This window comes from Labrus bergylta, chromosome 3 (assembly GCF_963930695.1).
Source record: "Labrus bergylta chromosome 3, fLabBer1.1, whole genome shotgun sequence".
Lineage (NCBI taxonomy): Eukaryota > Metazoa > Chordata > Actinopteri > Labriformes > Labridae > Labrus > Labrus bergylta.
The window spans coordinates 11,334,703-11,356,842 of record NC_089197.1 but is presented as its reverse complement, the minus strand read 5'-3'; the positions used below and the strand labels follow the sequence as shown (position 1 = coordinate 11,356,842).

General features: G+C 38.5%; 1 protein-coding gene across 2 annotated transcripts; it reads right to left on the bottom strand.

Annotated features, from left to right (window-relative positions):
• LOC109994343 (excitatory amino acid transporter 2-like) lies at positions 1 to 21,881 on the bottom strand. Of its 2 annotated transcripts, none has more exons than XM_065952659.1 (11): positions 21,690 to 21,881; positions 9,540 to 9,679; positions 8,599 to 8,751; positions 7,002 to 7,252; positions 6,792 to 6,900; positions 6,201 to 6,327; positions 5,852 to 6,085; positions 4,957 to 5,151; positions 4,476 to 4,610; positions 3,152 to 3,362; positions 1 to 2,127 (listed from the first exon to the last, which is right to left on the bottom strand). In XM_065952659.1, the coding sequence occupies exons 2-11, from the start codon at positions 9,667 to 9,669 to the stop codon at positions 2,056 to 2,058; spliced, it is 1,617 nt and encodes a 538-aa protein (XP_065808731.1). In that variant the 5' UTR covers positions 9,670 to 9,679; positions 21,690 to 21,881; the 3' UTR covers positions 1 to 2,055. The 2 variants fall into 2 exon arrangements, with proteins under 2 accessions (XP_065808731.1, XP_020503295.1); XM_020647639.2 differs by lacking the exon at positions 21,690 to 21,881 and adding an exon at positions 12,564 to 12,847.
• Positions 21,882 to 22,140: the final 259 nt, after the last annotated feature.

The window sequence follows — 22,140 nt, the reverse complement described above, 5'->3', positions numbered from 1 at the left end:
ACACACAAAGCTGCCTTAATGTGCTCTTAACCGTTAAAAACCCCAAATATGGAATGAATCATTTCTAATATTTATTTGTTAAACAAGCGAAGAATGTTGGGCTTATTCATTTTACAACCATTTGGAGCTCATTCGATTCTCGTAAAAAAGGAAATTAGATTAATTGAATGCATTGTTTGCTTTAAATACATAACCCTAATTTCACAAACTAAAGAAACTAGTGGCCCATGAAGGGAAATTAACATTGTGCTATCATTAATACTTTAGATTAATAGTCTTTATAGAAACCTTAAGCATAGCAAAAAATCTGTCTGATACATGACATGAAATGTCACATGCTATACAGTTGATTTATACAGTTCTGATCTAAAGAGAGTATATATACACAAAGTGCAAGGAGGCACTTTAAAATTGAAAAGTATAAACTGATGCTTATTTGAAAAAGAGAAAAGAAAGAATCCCTTTTTTGTTTTGCCTATAGGATCAAACAGAGTCGATACACAGAGTAAAACCCGAACACAACATCCAATGACCTTGTTGTTACGGCTTTAGATTAATGCGAGTGCTGGAGGCAGAATTTAGCGTGCACTCGCTAAACAGACGTGACCAAAGCTAATTAACTCTACATGTTAATTACAGGCTTATGAATTTAAATCTGCTGCGTAGAACTCTGCAAACTCTAGGTAATTCCTTGCGAGGAAGGCCCAGCCGTCCTCGCTCTGAGGAGGTAAAAGATGGAGTGGGGGGGGGGGTGGGTTGAGCTTTATATCTTTACAAAAAAATGTGAGAGCCAATAACCAATTGGCAACTTTGATCCGGAAATGTTTGTCATCCTATTGACTGCACTCTGCAGTTGACATTGTCAAGGCAAGGTTGTCATATAGCAAAGAAATAAAACAGTTTGAAATAAAACACAGAGCAATGCCAGGCCTGCTGAGAATATCAGAGACATCCCCCCTGTTTTTCTCCTCTTCCTTTTCTTATATATATATATCTCCCTCTCTTGCTCTCAGAAACACACATAAACACATAAATAGCAGTACACATGCAAACCTTTTCGACTACAAACAGAAAACTCAGTGCTTTGCTTGTTAAGATCATACATACAAAAAGTGATAAATAAATATATAAATAACAGGAAGGGCACCAATCACGTGCTCTGTTCTCGGCAACACATCCTGTACTGTTTGTTGCCACATTTAGAGGCCACGCCCCCTCCTCTTACCTAAATCCTAAGCTTATTTTAGGCTTGACTGTGTGTGCGCCATCAAGGTGTAATCCCATAAGTCAAAAAGTCAAAGGTATCTCCGTGTTTATCCCTCCTGCACTGACATCATGAGTCCACATGGAGCGCTGTTGCATTCAGTCAATGTTTGCATTATTTATGAACATTTGGTCCAGTGTTTGTGGACATTACATAAGAAGACAGAGTTGTCAGAAATCACAAATACGCAAAAACCATTAATACAGACAAACATTCATCCAGAAACTCTGTCAAATACTGACGTGCTAATCTGTAAAATTTGATTTGAGTCCATTACCTCCAACTTTGACATCATTTCTCACTTGCTTCAATTAAACTAACAAAGTGATTACCTGGCAAGGCCATCGTCCACAGATCATCTCTGCCCTTGATGCTACAAAAAAATTGCTTTGATACAAAAGAAGAAAAAAAAACTGAAATGTTGTCGAAGAATTCTTTGGTTGACAATTCAGGAAGCTTGCAGCAGCACCGAGTAAGGAGTCATGTCAACCGCATAAATGATTCTTCTGCACAAAGGGCTTGAAATGCATTGGTAAGTTAGAGTCTGTGTTAGTGCAAATACCAGATCCAACACAAGTTGTTGAGTGATTTGTTGAATGGTCCAGTAGCTGCCCGGATAGGTAGCTAAAAGAAAAAGATGACTGTCTTTTGTGTATCGTTGATATTGCTAACTCACTTTTTTTCCCTTACTTTCGTCTCTACGTGATTTGTGTTGTTGTTTGTCTTGTCGGCAGAAAGTTAAAGAACTGTTGGAACTCAGTTGGTAAGGCGCAGCAGCATCTGGATCTGCTTTACTCGCATTTCCACGGTCCCTCTTCAACAAGAGAGAAATCTGAAGTCTTGCCATTTTTGCCCATGGTGACCTGTAAGCAGTTATCAAGAACATCTAACTGATTGGGCCAAGGCACGGTCATTTCAAAAAACAGAAACGGTTGGGAAGAGAAGCCATTGCTTCACTACAGTCAGTCTTTGAGGTCGGGCTGGTGAGGTGAATTCCACTCAACATAGAAAATATGTATACAGTGAAACAGGGATGCTGTTTACATGTCGACAGTGGTCTTTTACAGTATTATAAAAACTTGGCCATGTATTTTATGGCTTCTCTGCCCAACCGAATTATAATAGTCAAACAATCATAATGCAACTTTTGCATCAGACAAAAAGTTGCATCATACAAACAAATACATATCAACAATATTCTCTAAAAAAATGACTAGATTCTGCTCGGTATTACAGGGGAAGGATTGTTCGATATGCATGTCATAAATGTATGCATAACTTTGGATGACACGTGGTGAAACAGCAGTCTTTATGTGTGCCACTGGTGGGAAAAAAATCCACAAAATATGGCCAATGACTAAAAACTGTAATTTGGTCTGGGCTGCCACAAATACATGTCCAATTAAGTAGACAAAAAATAATGATTTCCTTATGAGAACAAAACATAACACAACAACAGGTCAAATAGAATTGTGTACAAGACAACACATTGGGTTGATGCCTAAAACTAAACCCTTTCTTTTGGACTTCATTAAAGTAAAACAGAGCTCTTTTGGATTTAAAAAAAGAAACCAAAATCTAAAAAAAAAAGGAAAAAAAAGCTTTTGATGAAGCTGGTATCACAAAAAACTGCTTTTTCATACGATAAACTGGTGAATAAATAAATATAGCTATATCTTTTGATTTTTCAACTTTTTAAAAAATAAAATACATTCTCTGTAGTTAAAATATAACATTTGCTATTGAAACATACACAAATACGTTATCATAGGAGGTCACATAGAAAAGAAACACAGACACAGAGAGGAAAAGAAGGACGAACACAACCACAGAGCAGGGGAGGTTTCTCTACATACACGTCTCTATGTCCGTTAATGTGAAATGTACCTTGCAGTCGTCTATTAAGATTGAGTTGTGGTGAGTGTAAACATTCTGGTTGGTGTTATTTTCATAAAAAGATTGTGTCTTTGACATCTCAAAGTCCTCCATCCTGGTCTGCTGGGAGTCGAAGGAGTCCAGTTCGTGTTTGGAGAGGTGGTACACGATGCCCGCTCCATACGAGTCCCCGACCACGTTAACCGAGGTACGGAAACGATCCCTGCAAGACAGACACATACGAATGATCAATGACAGATAAAAATTAAAGCATTGTATCCAGACAGGAAGTGAAGTACCCTTAGTTTAAAGCAATACAACATTTTAAAATAAAAGCAAAACAAAAACAGTTTTTAAATGCAAAACAACAGAATTTCAGACTGCAAATTGTGATCATTCCAGTGTGAGGCATCTAAAAGTCTTATATTGTTATATTTTGTGGTTTTTCCTAATAATTTGATCAATTTGATTTGAAAGCTCCTGGGAAATACTTTTTGTTTGTGTTGATTTTGGCGCCCCCTGTGGCCGATCTTTTCTGTGCATGTTGAAGAAGTTTTTTTTCTGGCCAAAAATCACACCTTGCTGTCTTTAAACAGGCAAGAGAGTTTATCTCTGTTAATTAGTTTGTTAAAGAGGTTACACCTTTTATATGAATCATGTAGCCCGAGGTTCAACAAAATCCCTTTGATCAGTTGAGGTGTAGGTGAGGCAGCCCGTTCCCATATGAGTAATATCCATTTGTTGCCAACCGAGAGAGAAACCGCCAGAACTTGTCTTTTTTGCTAATGGATTATGTGCAGTAGATCCTAAATCAACACAGAGGTGTGAGTGAGTGGGCATATTGAGAACATTTTTTTTTGTTGAGAAATGTAATCAGAGCAGGACAGCCCGATTTGTTATCACCCCCTGAAAGTATGTAGGCTACAGGAACATGGTCATTATCAAGCTGCGATGAGACGCTCGAGCCAAATCCTGGACGTTCAAACTGAAGTCAAACCTAATACTGCAATTACGCTCCAAATTGTACAAATGCTCCGTGTCTTTTAGCTGTGGACAAATGTTAAAAAAAAATAGAAGAAATGTAAAATTAAAAAGTGAAACAGGTCCTTTGGGTTGAATGGTGATGTCCCTTTTTTGGTTCTGTTTTTAATGATCTAACATGAGCTCCCATTCGTTTTCATTTCAAAGTTAAAAATTATTTTTCGGCTCCTGCATTTGATGTTTAACAATTCCAGAAATTATCTTCCATTGGTAAATCTAACCACCATGGATCATTGAGTTGATTTTTTTTAAATCTGCCTTTCAATAACAGCATTTGTGTTGATGTTGGACTTACAGCAGCCAGTCGACAGCCACCAGCAGACTGATGTCCTGAGTCGGCAGGCCCACTGCTGTGAGGATCAGAAGCATTGTCACCAGTCCTGCACTGGGAATACTGGCTGCTCCAACACTGGCCAGAGTGGCTGTCATACTGCAGAGGAGACAAGTACAATACTCAGCAGGACGGAAGAAAACACACAGAATGAAAGACTGCACTCACACCGAACACTTTGAACATCAAACATTGAATCTCTGATCAAATAAAAATAGTGTGATCACAAGAAGACAATCAAATTAGCAAGACTTCCGGCCAAAATGTCGTTTCTTTAAATGAGAAAAAAACATTTCTAACAATATGGAAATTCAAATGTATATAATCTTCAGTCAGTAATGGGACATTATAATTCCATAGGGTATACTCTATACACAAAGATTTTGCTTCATAATAATTTCCACATCATTATGGGAAAGTTTGAAATAACAAAATGAATCCACACCTGACGGTAATAATCTGGCCCCAGTCGAGCGCGATCCCGTTCATCTGAGCAATAAAAATAGCAGCCACGGCCTCATAAAGCGCCGTGCCGTCCATGTTGATGGTGGCACCCACTGGGAGGACGAAGCGCGTCACCCTCTTGTCGATGCCCAGGTTCTCCTCTAGGCACCGGAATGTGACGGGCAGAGTACCGGCACTGCAGCAAAAGAAACAGGAACAAATGTTTTATAATGCTATCGTTGACGTGAGCAGCATGCGAGGAGATTTAATTTTAATATCTCTGCATCCAAATTTGCACAAAAAAAGAAATTATAAAAATTAATTTTCTCTGGGTTACAATGATTTGGAAGTCTTTCTTAAGACTTAATTACCCAATTTTATTTATTCACACTGGAAAAAATCCACTCTGAAATGTGATTAATTAGCGTCTAATTTGTTACATGAAATAAAGTAAGTTGGGTTAGAACTTTTGGAGTTTTTACTTCACCAAAGATCCAAAAAGTTTCACTAGTTTGAATTCACTTTCAGGGTGAATCTCACAGAGGGAACAGCAGTAATGACTCAGCAGTTGTTTTTTGTATGTCTGATAATTAAGAAGTGTTTCTGGTTGGTGGAGGAGCGATGAACTTGAGAGAAGTGAGCTCACCTCAGGAGAGGAGAGAGTTCTACCATGTCATTAATAAAACATGGAGTAAAAATAAAAGAAGTCCTCCCAGTTGGAGGCAAAGTAAGAAGCCATGGCTGGCGAGACTACTTCATGGTTAACATTTGAAAATCAAGGTTATACTCTTGGATGGAAATGTGAATCACATTATTCACAGAAACACTGAAGAGGATCAGTCTACTGTTCATGGTTAGTGACAAAGAAAAAATAGTAGATTATAGAAAACTCAAACCTGGATGCTGTCCCGAGTGCTGTGACCCAAGCTTGAAATATTCCCATGAAGAACGTGAAGGGGTTATCCCTCACTATCACAAAATATATCAGCGGAAGGAAGATGCCTCCATGGATGATGAGACCCACTATCACAGTGACCATGTACATCCCCAGCTGTCTGGCAACCACCTCCAGGTCAGCGATGGAGATGATCTTTCCACAGATGAGGCACGCAATACCAACAGGAGAGTACCTGGAAATGGACACAGTGTGTTTTTTTCTCTCTCTCTGCATTGATACCATCACTGTGGCTTTCTGCATGGTTTGGCAATGTCACTGGCTGGAGCGATCTAGTGGATGGTACTTACCACATGATTGCTCCAACGAGCCTCATAACGATCTCATTCAGGACGTTGAAAAACTCCAACATCATTTTGGCCTTTTCTCCCATTTTTCCCATGATAACCCCGAAAGCAACAAAGAATCCAATCAAACCTGGAAGGCACAAAATGCAGCGTTAGAATTAGAAATGTAATTAGTCTGGGACAAACCAGCATTTGCTTTTTGAAAACAGCAAATATTTTACTTTGTCTATAAAGAGAATTTAAGGGAGGAGACAGCTTTGCAGCCTTGAATCAAGAAGTATGTGGAAAGTGTTTTGGGCTAGATAACAATCATAAGAAACATTTCACTGACCGTTACATGCTACAGTGTTTGAAAAGTATTTCTTCTGAAATGTACTGGACTTGCATGCCACAAATGTCCAAATGACCTTTCCAAGACCATTTAAGTTGACAATGATCAATGATTAAATTGCATTTTTCTGTTTATTGTGCAGCATTGGTGATAGTGTCGTTGTCTGTTATGTAATTGAAATGGAAAAAAATAACTTTCCTTTTTCTTCAACAACTATTTCTCTTCCCTTGTGCAGTGGGAGTGTTTTCTAACTTTTCACCTACCGAGGACATTCATCCCTCCCTTGAACTGAAGCGACCTCTTCACTGTGAACTGTGGAGGTGCTTTGGTTCTGTTCGTGGGCACAGGTATTTTGGTGGTTACTGTCTGGATCTGGACAAGAATCAAAGGAGAAGAACAAACAGTTGGAGCGCCTCACATATGAATCAGGCAGTATATGGCGCGGGGGTGAAAAGATTCGGTGAGACTCATACCTGCTGGAAGCACGCCTGCACCAAGTTCTCCGGGAAAAGATTTCGGATGAGATCGAAGAAAGCGTCCATGCTGGACACCTCGTCGTTCTTCCTCCCCTGTCCCAAGTTCGCCTTAAGCTTGGGGTTTCCGGGATGGATGAGCAGCACCAGGATCACGCCGAGGACGGCTGCGATCACAGTCGTTGACATGTAGTACACCATGGCTCTGGTGCCGAGGCGGCCGCTGGATTTGGCATCCAAACCGGCAAGTCCTTTGGGCAGATTGAACAGGAACATAGGGTAAGTGATCTAATCTATTTCGGAAAACTGGATCAAATAAACCCTAGAATTTACCCTAGACCTTCCAAGTTTTCTGTCTCTCAGTCAATAGATTTAAATTCTGGTTGTTTTTTCATGAGATCTGACCTTTGCTCCAAATTTTCAAATAGAATAACTCTGATGAAAACATAATTAAGTTGATCAACTCCCCTCCAAATTACTTTCTGCTGATGTCTTTACAATTCTTCAGCCAAACTTTTCACATGATTTGCTTCCAAATGGAGACGACTCGGTCCAAGACTCAACTCAATTCAAATGTACACTTGGCAGGATGATTAAACCTCCCCTTTTAATTCAGTTATAATTATCCATCGTGACAGAAAGCGATTGTAGCAGTATTTATCAGATGACTGGTGGAGGGACCAGACGTCTGGACTTTCAGGAGGCACATAATGAATCACAGTGCTCTTCAACACATGAATTGTTTACTGAGGGTAATTGTGTTCCTTGTGCATCAAGGGAGACTCGATAGAAGTCGTGATAACTCTCGAGGTTATGGAGAGGCAATATTTTAAACGTGTCTGCGTACTCTGCTGTAGACGATAAAGGATTATGATTTAGTTCTGTCTCAGGTTATAACGGTGCTGTTTGTCTTTCTAAAGTTTAGTTATGGAAGCTAAAAATCTGGGCCATGGCCTGTACTTTTAAACCAATCATGTTTGTTTTATATGTCTGATTTAAAGTTTAAAATGATTATTAGGGATTGTGTCCAAAGCTTTTTTAATCTTTTACAACAACCTTTGTTCAACAGTTATGTAAAGTATCTTATTAACAAATTAAGAATTAAAATTATGATCATCGGTTTGCCAGAAATCGATTTTCCAACAACATGGCTCTCTCGTATTCCAACAAAGGACAAACACAACTCTTTAAAATGTTGCCAACATAACTCACTGTAACTGTGTCTTTCTGCCGTCTGCGGATTTTGTAGTCCTAGTTTTTATTTATTTTTTAACTAGTATCAAGTTTTAGTTTTTGTTCACCAAAATAGTTTGAAGCGTGGAAAAACAAGAACATCTGTGAAACTGTGCTAGATACACTCAACACAAAACTGTGTGCGCCTCCCATCCTCCACACAGATCTCATCTATGCACAAAATAAAACACTTTATGAAGCTTGGCAGCATAAAAAAAAAAAAAAAAACGCCCACTCTCCTGTCTCTCCTGTTGCAACGTAACTCCCCGTTAGCAACAAGTTGCACCACTCGTCCTCATTTCAGGACATCCGTCTGCAAAATTTAAGCAGAACATTTGCAGCAGCCACCGTATACCCCACCCACCTGTGACCAGACTGGAAACAACGAGAGGCAGAATAAGCATCTTCAGCATCCTCATTAGGATCTCCCCAGGGAAGGCGATGATCATAACAACATCAGGAGGGAGAGGCGATATGTGCCGCAGCAGCATTCCAGCAATGGAGCCCAAAAACACACCTGAGCGGGTGAGAGGAAAAAAAAACACAAAATCAAACACAGAACCACCGTGAAGCAAGAATCTTAGCCGTGAGAATTCCAGTGTGAACACTAACAAGTGTCTGAATGAGAGTAAGTCAACATCTGTTAATATAAACTGTCATCTTTTGCTTGTTAGAATCTAAACACTGCAAGCTGTCATATGTGTGACTGACAACAACAAAAAACATGTGACAATTAAACCTTACTCAAAGCTGACTTCTTAAAGGTCACTAATGTTTCAACTTACTAAGCAAGAAAATATAACTTTTATCTAAATGTCAGTGTACAAAAAAAAGTTAGAAAAGAAATAAAAAGGAGAGAAAAAGCTCTGAATATACTGTAACCCTTTTTGGCATTGACAAATGAGATGTAAAAGCAGCTCCTCGCTTCAGTCTATTAAATTAGATTTTTCAATGAAATACGATTGCAGACATAGGATATTCTGGAACTTCATTTTTTTTCTAATGCTTGCTATTTTAACATCCAGAAAAAAGACTGCAGAGCTGATGATATATGTAAATTATATGTAGAAAAGAGGCGCAACAGTGGCATCAGATGCTCCAGGATTGTTACACGGTCCAAATAAATCTCAGTCGGGTTCATTTCTTATATGTGTGGTGTATTTTGCTGCCTGAGTGATTGACTCGCATCAAACATATCCGCCGAGCATTTGTTTCCAATGCTTACTGAGAGAACTGCCTAATCCCCAGTAAAAGCTGGAGTAGAAAATGGTTGGATTGAAGAGGAACATAGGAATAAAAACTTACCAAGGATTGTGAGAGTGAGCACCATGTTCTTCATGATTTTATCACAAAAAGAGCTACATGCACTCTCAGTGTTCTCCACTCTGGGCTCCAGGTGGTTCTCATCCATCCTGACTTCCACTTGCTTCTGCATTTTGTTGGCACTGAAAAAATAAACAAGCTGATTTCTAAAACTGGCAGATTTTAAAGTTGCAAAATTAACATTTTCTTTAATGTAAACCAGCAAACAGTATATGCTTTGGGTACATGAGAATACGTTTTAGCTAAGAGAAGACATTAACAATGTTGACACAGCCACCTGTCGCTGAGACAGCATGTGCAAGTCAACAGTTATGAATTAGAAAAGTTTAGTATTTAGATGAATGTTTATCACAGGGAAAACATTGTAGCCCACCACTGTAATGTCCTGGGGTTTACAGTTAGTTTAGTTCTGCATTCCCACCAATGAACATTTGGTGAGTCCAGTTAGGACTCTTACTGTTGTCAACTGTTTAAACCCCAACAAGTTGTTGAGGAAGTCTGCCTAGGCAGGTGTTGGATCGTGGGCATTCAGAATTGGTCATAGTCCGCACAACATCGACCATTGTTTTGTGAACCCAACTTCTGAAGGCTCTGCTTTATGGCCGTAGCATTCTTGTTTTTGATCAACAGTAGTGGACATACTTGATTGACAGGGTGTAAAAGCAATTTTTCCCTCTCCATCTTGGTTGATTGGCTGTAGTGGTTGCAAAGTGTCAATCCCAAGCATTCTGCGTTATTGTCTCATGTCTCTATATCGACCCAAATGGGACCATCATTTACAAGTCCAACACTGTGCTGGATTGAAGCATGGGGATTGAGTACTTAAACTAATTAGGGTTTTTTTTTACTGCAGAGATTCAGATCAGGGGAAATTTCCAATCTCTTTTTAAACATTCAGACTTCTTTTTTGTATCTTGTGGCGTCATCCTTTTTGGGCCATTATTAGAATGCAGGTGTAGGGCACTTTAGCGTGGTTTAACTGGTGAATACAAAGGCTATGTGGACATGCTATTAAAATTAAGCTCTCCTATCTTCAGTGGCAGGTTAAAAAGAAATGGTTGGTCAGTTGGGGAGAGTCAACAGCGGACTTAATGGGGATAAAAATGGCCTGCAACACCAAAAAATAATTTGTCACAATGGTATGATATTAAATATTCGACAAACAACAAAATTTGCAAATATGATTGAATTAGCCGACATTGCATGCAAGATTGGTATTTGAAAAAAAAGTGAATTCATGGTGTCATTAAGTAATTAATAGGGGCAAATGCACACATGGTTAAACTTAATTAACTTTGCATACTTTTGCATCCTGAACGCCTGCAAATTTGGTCAAAAATTTTACAGATGGCCTTTTTTATAATTAGTGACTGACACTCGCAGGGACTGACAATTAGCACAGAATCAATAAAGAGCCTGTGTATAATCTGCATTTTAAACAAATTATTCCAGTTTTACTCGCTAAGTTTGGGGTAAACAGAACAGCAGCTGTTACTCATATCCTCCCCTCTGCTACTGCTTCTGTTAGAAGTCCATGCATAGTCATTTATGATAATCTGAGATATTCTATTTTGGTGTTTGAATGTAATATCAGATAAATTAAATCTGCTTGTAAAGTTTTATAAGGGCATGCATAATGTGAATGTTTGAGTAAATACTTGGTATGCACGCTAATGTGTTTGTTTTACGTGGTCACTGGTTTTGACCTTGTGTTTCCTTGAGTCTCTAGGGTTTGTAAGGATAGCTTTAATAATTGAAGACCATCCATCCGCCATTCCATCCATCCATTCCTTCCTCCTGCTGCTTCATAATATGCGTAGGTGAAGCAACAAGTGTCTGAGGTTTGTTGTGGTTTGGTGTAAAGCCTCTTTGACTTAGAGATCAGCTCTCCCCTGTGCAGCCTTTAAATCCTCTGTCGAGCACAGACTTTCACTCTTACGCAAGAGTGAATGCCCGAGTCAATTAGACACTTGACCTTCATGTCTTGAACACCTGGAGGACTGGTGAATATATGCTGGTGACAAATGCAGAGGAAAAAATACTGTTTTCTATCAGACAAGGTTTTAGATTCAGTGTAAAATGTTTCCTGCAAAAATGGCCTTCCATTAAAAAAAAAAAAAGTACATTTAAGAGAGGAGAAATAGCTTGAGATAGTGGCTGCATAGAGACTTATTCTGCATTCTTCTTCCAGCATTCAGCAACATGTTTGATAATTGAATATGTGGTTGACTTTCTATATAAGACCTGAAAGTTAAGAGGGAACACACAAGGTGAGGACAGAACACCTGCCAAGTCAATCACGACTGTCTGATACACTCTGCTCCAGCATTAATGAGCCTTAAGCCCTTTAAGGAGGATAAAATTAGCACCTGCAGCACACAAGTGATTGAGTTATGCAACAGAAAAGGGGCTTCCCAGGAAAAGTCAAGGTGTCACCACCACCCGACTTGACCATTGTTATGCAGGAGATTACTCATTTGAATGAAAAACTTGAGTGTTTTTTCTACAGCAAGCTATTCCTAATGCATTGTTCAAATCATGATAGACCAAAAAAAAGGCGGTTTGAAACCCAATTAGGGACACTTTGAGGTGGACAAAGATTTTCCCAATACAAGCTGATCATTTAATGTTTTTACTGTAGAAAGTTTCATAAATTACACTTCAACTGTAGATCTGCGGTTGTTAGGTTGAGGCAAAAATGTCTAGGGGGGAAAACAGAAAAAGAATGCATCCATTTATCATTTGAGGAGTAAAGACAAAAAACTCGAAAGAAACATCACACGATCTCTATCAATGCATTGCCAACAGGATTTATACTGATGGTTTTGTTTGCCTTTGCAGCAGTTATCTCTGGACACAACACACAACAACTATTCCATCATCATCATGCATCATTGATGCATCTTTCGGCTTTCAAGGGAAATCTGCGCCTCTCCAATGCCAATGTTTGGATGACTCATCTGAAAAACTACCACCACATCACAACCTGCTACTATTAATGCTTACCAGTTGTTTTTTTTTTTAAATGTTGCTTTGGATTAAACGTGTACTTTTTTAAGCGTTACCACACAGCCATCAGCTTCAGAGAACCAAATAACAGACTCATGGCTCATGCATTAGTAAATCCAGTCAGAACCTCCAAAAAAAACAGTCACTCTGTAAAAGGATCCTCAGTTTAACAAAAATGGTGAAAAAGTGTATTCCTCAGCATTCAGTGTAAATCCACAACCACAGGTGCCTGTTCATTCAGCTGCAGGGAGGTGCGTAAAGGTGAACTGACTACACTGGAGGACTGACATGAGTCTCTCAGACAGGAAGGGTGGAGTCAGTCGCTAAGATTAGCGAGGGAGTGAAAATCCTTGTTCCTTTTTTTTTTTTCCTCGCCTTGTTGTATTTGTCTACCTCTCCCCCTGAAAGACAGTGATTTATATCGCTTTGGACATCCAACTAGATAAAGTCTCAGAAGGTCCAGATAGAGTGAAAAATGATGTTTGGATTTCATAAAAAAGGATGTACTTTGCCTGGGTCCTACTCGACCAAAAACACAAACCGTGTTGGGATACTTCAAACAACTTATTCTAAAATTCAAGATCTCATGAATTAGACTGAAGAAAGATAAAATTATACTCGTTATCACAATACTTCAGCTCCAACATGCTGAACTCGCAAAAACTTGAGTGCAGATGCTTGGAAAGTGCACGGTTTGCTGAGCATTGAATTTGTACAGGCCTCTTTAAAAAAAAAAAAAAAAAAAAGTTCTCAGATGTTTGGGCTTAAAACAATCCCTGAGGAAGTTGTCAGGAGCCTCAGCTCATAATTAATTTCTAAAGCACAGTTCTGTCATGACAGGATGATCTAATGCTATCAGGGATGTTGTGCTTCTCATTGCACCAAGCGACATCTCAAGTATAGTCTTTTATTTGTCTCTCTTGTTTTTAATCCGAATCAGAACTCACACTTTGTGACAGCTCGTTGAGTGCGGTCTCTTAAATGAAGTTTTTCTATGACTCCATCGCTCTCCACATTTACAAGTCTTCAAAACAAGCTCGCAAAGCTGCTTGCAAAGTTTGTGATTCATTAGATTCTTCTAATTGCTTGCACTACAGTTAATTTCTATACTGCATTTAAAATATGAACCAGAGAAAAGGATCTCAATTAATGTCAAGTGTGGTGTTCACAGCAAACAAAAACTTTCACATTAAGTTGCACAAAGCTTCATATTCATCCCAATAAAAGTTGATTATAAGACAAAACAGAAAAAACTGACTGCAGCTGTTTGCTTGACATATTTCGGAGTATTAATTAGTCATTAACTGTGCCTCATTTTTGTTACTATTTATTTTTTTTTTCTTTGTATTGATTTGAAAGAAAATCTAGGCTCAAGAATGATTCTGTCACTTCTGCTCCTCAGATGAACCAATATTGGATTGTCGGAGATGACAGACGATCATTTGGATGACAGCAAGTCAAAAGCAAAACTAGGGGAGTATGAACTCTTTTTATGATTGCATTGATTTTACGTTTGTTTGATCCAATAATGCGGCCCTGGATGTTTTTTTTTAAGCTGCTCATTTGGCGGGTGCCAAATCCTCGCAACAACAACAACAACACTGCTTGTTAAGGCCTTAAGTTGAGGTTTTTTCTTTATATGCGTGCTGATATGTGTTTAGCAGTTGCTTATTCACTGAATGGCCTTAATGTAATCATCCTTAAAGATATAGTGACCGTGGCTTCTCGCTGAGTGGAGTTGTAGTTCCACTCAACGACAGAGCCATTATCATTATGTTCCTTTTGCAGAGGTTGCATTTATTCTTTATTGCAGTGATGGAGTGATTATTTCCCATGTGAAAAAAAGATGATAACCAGGTGTTTGTGATGTCTTAAAAGACATTTTGACAGTCGTCATTTTGGTCCTATTTCATGTCTTATTATATGAAAGCCATTATGATGTCCTTTATGATAGCTTCAAGCCTTGTTAACTCTCATCCACAGCGTCGTCTAGTTTTGAAAATGAGGCTGTGAAACCTTGATTTCACCTCTTTCTCCCATTTCTTTTTGGTAATACATTAATTTATTATATCAGAATCAAAAGAAGAATCTGTTGCCGGGCGAGTGATTGCAGATTGAGTGCTTGTAAGAAGCCCCTACAGCTGCTGTAGGAGTATAATCCCTTCAGTTTGCAGGGTTATCAGGTGTAAACGTGTCGAGCAGGTGCAAAGTTTGTTTGCATGGAGTGTATGTGTGTCTGTGTGTGTGTGTGTGTGTGTGTGTGTGTGTGTGTGTGTGTGTGTGTGTGTGTGTGTGTGTGTGTGTGAACATTCCTGCTACTGAGCCGCTCTCTGAGCTTGTAAGGCGAAGAAGACACAATCTAAGAGCACATGGCAGAGCATTTGCCCATGCAATTCCTCACCTCGCCCCCCCCGCCTTTCCCTCCCGCAGCATCAAGCTGACCTCATGCTGCAACACCTGACAACACACGCCACGCTTAGACAGCAGGTGTCTATAATTAACTAAGCTGTTCTGAGCCACCCTAATCCAGCACACATACACACTGAGATGGATCAGACGCACTCTGAGAACAAGTCTACAGCTGGGTCTACAGCTGGCAAGGAAAGTGTAAAAAACAAATAAACAAACAACATATACCTGTAAGAAATACAAATCCTGCTTGATGTGGCAATGAAAGAGGGAAACGTGAAGCGATGCAAACTATCACTAAGCATACCTGTTACTTAGAAATAAAAGATTCAAACACAATTAAAACAAACCCTGATATTCCAGGGGCCTTATACATCAATATTATTTACATTTTAAATCAATTGAGAAAATCAGTCTCTGTTGTTATGATCTTCTTTGAGAACTCAGCGCTCATCTGCAGGTCGGCCGTCTGTTTTTCAAAACCATTACAGCTACAGTCACAACAATGGTGATTATAATCATTTTAAAAGCTCATACATTATTTGCTTTTCATTTAAATTATCTATATACAATCTACAAATCTATGGATCTGTAATAATACAGCCTGATAAAGGGTGTTTTTTTATCAGGACAAACATGAATATTCTAATGAATTTGAAAATATATTAGTTGATCAAAGACCACTGCACCTGCAGATATCAGATATGTTTAGATCTTATCTATGATTTTCTTTTGTGATAAAAAAACAACTTCATTCTTCTGTAGATCTTACAGTACAACAACTTATTAAAACGTCAGATATATGTAAGATATTCTTTCTTGTCCCTGAGGGAAACATACAGCTCAGTGCAAAAATAAAAATCATCAAGAGCTTAAAAATAGTTTGAAATGCAAATAAATGAGATTCTTAAATACGCTCAATCAAAGCAGTTATGAATAGAGTGTAAGACAAAAACAAATCACCAGTATGTTATTTTAATAAGAAGCCCAAACGTTTATCTACATCCAATAAAGGAACATGTCGGCCTCAACAGAAATTGTATAAAGATAGCAAATCTGAAAAAAAAACATCCGACTTAGAAAGTGTCTTTTATTTTAAGCAAGAGCATGATCTACAATAATAATGAAAATAGCACACTGTGGTTGTTTATGTAGCTATTGGGTCTACTGTGGTGTCAGCTGTCTGTTTGTATTTCTCTCTCTGTGTGTGTGTGTGTGGGTGTGTGTGTGTGTGTGCAGCACTTGGAGTTCAAGACGGATTTCCCCAAAGGGATAGTAAAGTATACCATAGTATATATTATGGTATGGCATCACGTCACATTGCATCATATCTTATTGTATCCTAAAGGGTTATTTTTGTTCTCAGAGGGCTCTTTTTTTTTTCAATATTGGAAAAGAGAAGCAAGTGCCAAAACAATAAGTCATGACTGTGATGGCCATTAAAGGCAGACATTCTCAGAATCTTTGATTTAGTTTTGTAATTTTAATAAAATATAAGTATCAGGATAAAATATGAACACTTCGAGTAGAAGTAGCATAGAGTATGCTATTGTTACGTTTTATTTTCCAAAACTATAAAATCAAAAATTAGTGAAAACAACCGCCAATCCAAATGTATACAGATAGAGATAACAGTTCATGTTTTCTGTTGAGCATCACTTTGTAAGGCTGCTTAAAGTTTTAACATTATTTATCTAAGTACGTTATATTTTCACAGAGGAATCCTCCCATCCAAGAACCTGTCATCCACGATACATCAATCTAAGGTTTTTACACCTTCTAAACACTGTAAACACAACTTAAAAGTCCCAGCATGCTTTAACCCCTCTTACATAACACACACACACACACACACACACACACACACACACACACACACACACACACACACACACACACACACACACACGTGGATGCTGTGGACATGGAAGTCCATTAACTGCTCAGAGACTTAGTGTAAGGACACCCCGAGCTCGGGTCAGTCAGTCAGTCAGTAAAATGGAGATGCTTCATGTGGCCTGGAACAATGTGGATTAATGGGCTTCTCTCTGATGGTTCATTGTGCCAAAGTGTCACGCTGTCAGTGCTTTCAAGGATTTCATGCTTTCAGATCAGATAAATATTCTATGCTCCATGACAGCTTTATAAATCTCCATCTGCTTTAAGAAAGAAGATGAATGTCATCGCAGGAGACTGGATATGTAACCCGACTTCACTCAGAGTTTTTTGTTTTCTTTTCAGATATATATATATATATATATATTAAATACTATTTTTCAGCTAAAGTAGGGAACATGATGTATTGCAGATTTTAGGTTCAACATTCATCCAGTGTTGCAAGCAGCCAGTGCAGCCCACACAGAGAAAAGTTCAGTTCAGAAGGTCAGAACATTATGGACATAATTACAAAAAGATGAAGTGTTCCTTCACAGTTCAACGATATTAAAACACCGGACTTATTCTTCATTCAAGCAATTATAAGTAGTACTGAAGCCTCATCCTGCAAACATATTTTACAAAAGCTACAAACAAGAATAAATAACTGTGAAAATGTTCATGTTATTGCTGATATGTATTTTTCTTATATGGTAAATACATTTTCTAATTACAGTAACATCATCAGGAGAAGAAGAAGAAACAGATTATAAATATTTGACTACGTTTCTTGTAATATTCGTTTTGTCTAAAATGTTAACATTTGGTGGGAATATGCGTCTGCATCATCTGTTTCCGTCCCCGTTAAAATCATGGACAAAGTTCCCTCCTTCACTCTGATATTGTGCAACACTTTAGGACTACAGAAAATAGTTCCATCTAACTATAGCGGTATGATACATAAAGTAAAAAAGTCCCGGTGCTGATCCACTCTGTGTCAGAGGTCAAGGCATTACTTTTTCTAATCAAACTGCTCAGTCAGAATTACTGTAACTGTTGTTTGACAGTAAAACTGCAACAACAAACATTTTTCATATAGGCAGAATTTGGTGCAATTGAATGTCCCCCGAAGACACCAATGTGTTTTTTAATTTAAAGATACAATATGTAGATTCCACCACCAGGGTTGACCGTAGTCAAGACGAACGAACGAGACCGACCAGAGAAAGAGAATATGTTTACCGACGATGTATCCAAGTATAATTTAATTTAATGTTTTTATCATAGCAGCACATACAGCAACACTACAGCAGCTTTCACTATCAATTCTCATAGGTTTAGTCTGTTTTTAATTAATTTAGATATTTCAATATAAACATTGTGATAAAATTCTACATATTGTACGTTTAAAAAAACATTGATTTCAAAAGAAAGAAAAGCAATGATATCAACTTATGAGGTGGAAACTGTTTGATGAATCCATGAGAAATTAAAAGAATATGAAGGACATGTGATAAATCACCAAATGATCATTCTGGGGTTTGTGGAGACAGGATTAGGGTTTAAATGACCTTTGTGGGGGTGAAAAAGCCAAAGATAATTTGTGTGTATCTCATTCAATTTTTCCACCTTTTTGGCTCCATACTTTCCACTAAAGAAGGTTTCTGCTGCACATTTCTATACAGAATCATATTTCTGTTTTCAGGTCCAAGCTGAAGCTCTAATCGACTGTTGTTTTGATGTTTGTACATTTGAATTTGACATTGGGTTTTCCGTCTAATTAATAGATGAAAAGGTCAATTATGAAGTCAACATGGCTATTGTTTCACACACTAGATCTCAAAACCATAACCATGATTTAGATTGAAATACACAAACATACAATCTTCGTGTATGTGAAAACTGAGTCCCAGGAAAAACAACTATATAACGCCAAATCCTAACAGAGGTTGTCTCAGGTAATTTTCCAAAGAGAGTGGGTCTGGACTATACTCTTTGTTATATTATTTAGTGAGCCTCAACATAAATCCACCATGAGCAAACACTCTGCAACAAAGACACGTCAGCCAAAGTTGAAACTTTCTTTGAGATGGATTATGTGACCAGGGGACCACATGACAAGCAGCACTGCAGGAGACGATGTGATGGTGTTTTGCATGCCCCCAAATATAGATCGACTGCAGATCTCTTATTCGAACGCCTTATGTTACCAATGACAACAATCCTGAACATAATAAGACAATGCATCCAGCCTACCTCAGGTCAAAGAGCAAGGACCCACTGCCAGGCAAACAGCAAGTCAGTGATGACGCGAACAAAACAAGAAATTGCAAGTTTGCAGCTTCGATTAGAGAGAATCTTGTTTAAAGATTGAGGGATTGTTTTTGGACAAGTTTCGGAGATTCAGACTTTTAGATCAGCTCATAAAAATGACACATCAGTACCAATCCCATCATCACATCTTTTGATGAAAACTTTAAGTGTATATTGATTAATGCAACTCAGTGGTTGCATGTCTCAGGGTAGTCTGTGATCGTTGTCACTAATGGCAACCCTGTTTTTGCACCACTGAAGCATGATGCACGGCTGATGATCCCATTTCATTGACGATTTTAATTACATCTTCTTGTCTTGTCGGAGCTGCGTTTGAGTTGGATCAGAGCCAGAGCTCCTGATTAAGCTCTCACTCACTGCTCTTACTTATGCAGGAGACGTACAATTAAAACAAAACTCAGATTGGATAAGCACCTCTTGACTCGCGCCGCCATCGTGCCCTCCACTTGAGAACGTAGTTGAGAAGGAAATGTTGTTTCTACTCAGACTCATTTCACATGTCCTTCCTCACACAGTAAGACGAGCATATAAACCCTACTGCATATTCCAGCTGTGATCTGCTCCCCTCTCTCTTTCTCTCTAAGAGTACTAAGAGAAAATTTACATCAGGTTCAATCTATGTGCATGAAAAATCCTGCCACAGTGTGTTTTTGCATATAGCCTAAAAGCCTTACAAACAAAAAGAATATAAAAGCATCTGTGAAAGGCCACACAATCTTGTCAGTGTGCATTGTTTCTCGTAGATCAGACATCCAGCTTTTAGAGTTTGGAAAGTTTTGGAACTTGGCAGCTTCACAATGAGGACAGGACCTCAGAGATACTGTGTGCTTTCACTCTTAATGTGCAATCTTCAGTTATAGCCTACAAGTGAATATTGCATTGTTATGTTAGTGAATATTGCATTGTTATGGTGAAGGAAATATTAACTTCTTCGCCCAATAGAGGTATTAGTTCAATAGATAATACTAACAATGAAATCTTTTATGATGAGCATGTCGTAATCATCATGAAATATGTCTAAATATCTGATGTAGGTGCAACTAAAGATATTTTTCATGTAAAGTAAAAAGACTTTCTGATCCTATATGCACATACCTTAAGGAAGGGAGAAAGACTTCAGGACGTTCCTGTATTTAAAATGGTAAAATCTGTTGGATTATTTGTGGATTTCTTTCCTACCAGGGACAACGTGTCATTTTAGAGATGGATGGTGGATACTTCTCCTGAGGGCCTCCAGTCAGCCCTCAGGGCCTCTCACTGATGTGATGCTTTAAAGTTTCTTTGATGCTCAAGCGAGAGAGGCACTTTCCCTCAATTTTATTTTTACAGGACTGACGTCAGATTTATTTTTGAAAGTATATTATATATTTGAGTTATAGTTGAAAATAACAGTCGTTAACTGTTAAGCTATATATTTTTGCATGTCGATGTCTCGGCCTACGCGTCCTTTAACTTTAAACTATGTGCACATTCATTCAGGACAGATTTAGAATGACGTCAATTTATATCTAATGTATTTGTGCACAAACGGAATAAATTAGTTTCTGTTTTGACAGACTGGCTTCTCTTTTTTGTGGAGCGATGTGTTGGCACAAAAAAAAGAGTGATGACAGACAAAAACACATTTCTGCAGCTGGAGTAATCTACAGTGTTCTCCAGAGACATTCACTCTCTAGGTACTGTTTAACCCCTCTTTAAAAGTGCCTGAAAGTATCCAAATGTGCAAAAAATACATTGTTTGATTCATGTCGAAGGATGATGTGATTATGTCTGTAGTCACGTCGCCTAACAAGAAGCATGAAAAAAGCGTAAGCTGTCTGATGTGCAACCCATCCAGTCATTTTACTGAGAACTGAGAGCGTAACCCTCCGGGCTATCCTTTTGAACTTCATCCTCTCGCAGCCTTGTCTTGACTCGGGGAGGGGTGGTGGGAGTCAATCTCACAGAACGCCGTATCTCTAATGATGCACGCGTGGCCCAAGGCCAGCAGTTTTGCATTGCTTTCAGAAACTGTCACTTCCATAATTTGCATGAGTTGACTTGTTCCTTTTCCCTGAGATGCAAAGTCATTAATCCATTAATTCACTAACAGTTCATGTGTCAGAATCCAGCTCATTTAATGCCAAGACTTTGTTTACTGATGGTTTTTCGCTGGTAGGCATTTTGCCAGTAACCTGAGCTGACCTACAACACGGCACTCAGTGAATCATTCAGCTGGGATAGTCACAAGATTACATGAAGATAGATGCACATGTAATCTATCTATGTAAAAAAAAAAAATCAAATTCCTTCTAAAGAAACAATCATTCTCAGTACAAGGACTTTCTCTTAGTATCAACATGAAGAGAGAAGATGATGCTTCAGTCACCCTGAGGAGAGCTATCCCCTTCACATTTCAAATAACTCATAATAACATGTATGTCAGATCATTACACGCAAAAGCATCCTCATTAGGAGAAAAGTGTCATTTTCCACCTCTAGCATCCTAAAATTAAAGGTACTCACCTGTGGAAGTTCTTTCAACCTGTGGAATTTCCTGATTGAAGTTAATTCCCCTCAAGTGTGTGAACAATTAGAGCCCAATATGCAGAGTTGGTGGAGAGAAAGTGTGTGCTTCAGGTTCCTCCTCCTTTCCTACTGTAAGGTAAAGAAATCCTTGCACCTGCCTCTTGCAACCCAAACAAACACCCTGCACATGCACAGTGTGTGTACTGAAGGACGGGGAGGGGGGGAAAGGTCAGTATCTGTTCTCAGGCGTGGGTTGGGTGTTCTCTCAGTTAAAGAGTATAGATTAGCAGACTTTTAGTCTTTTTTTAGCATCATGACATCATACAAAATAAGATGGAGACCTCTGCATGTGCAAAGCCTATAATGCCAACATCAAGAAAAAAAATTACAAAAGGTTGTGAATGCAATGCATTAAAAGCAGTTGCACGTCTTATCTTGTGTGTTCTGG

Coding starts and splice junctions, on each gene's coding strand:
- LOC109994343 (XM_065952659.1), bottom strand. CDS start 9,669: ATGCAGAAGCAAGTGGAAGTCAGGATGGATGAGAACCACCTGGAGCCC. Junction 8,752..9,539: donor GCTCACTCTCACAATCCTTG/GTAAGTTTTTAT, acceptor TCACCCGCTCAG/GTGTGTTTTTGGGCTCCATT. Junction 5,152..5,851: donor GCACTCGGGACAGCATCCAG/GTTTGAGTTTTC, acceptor CTTTTGCTGCAG/TGCCGGTACTCTGCCCGTCA.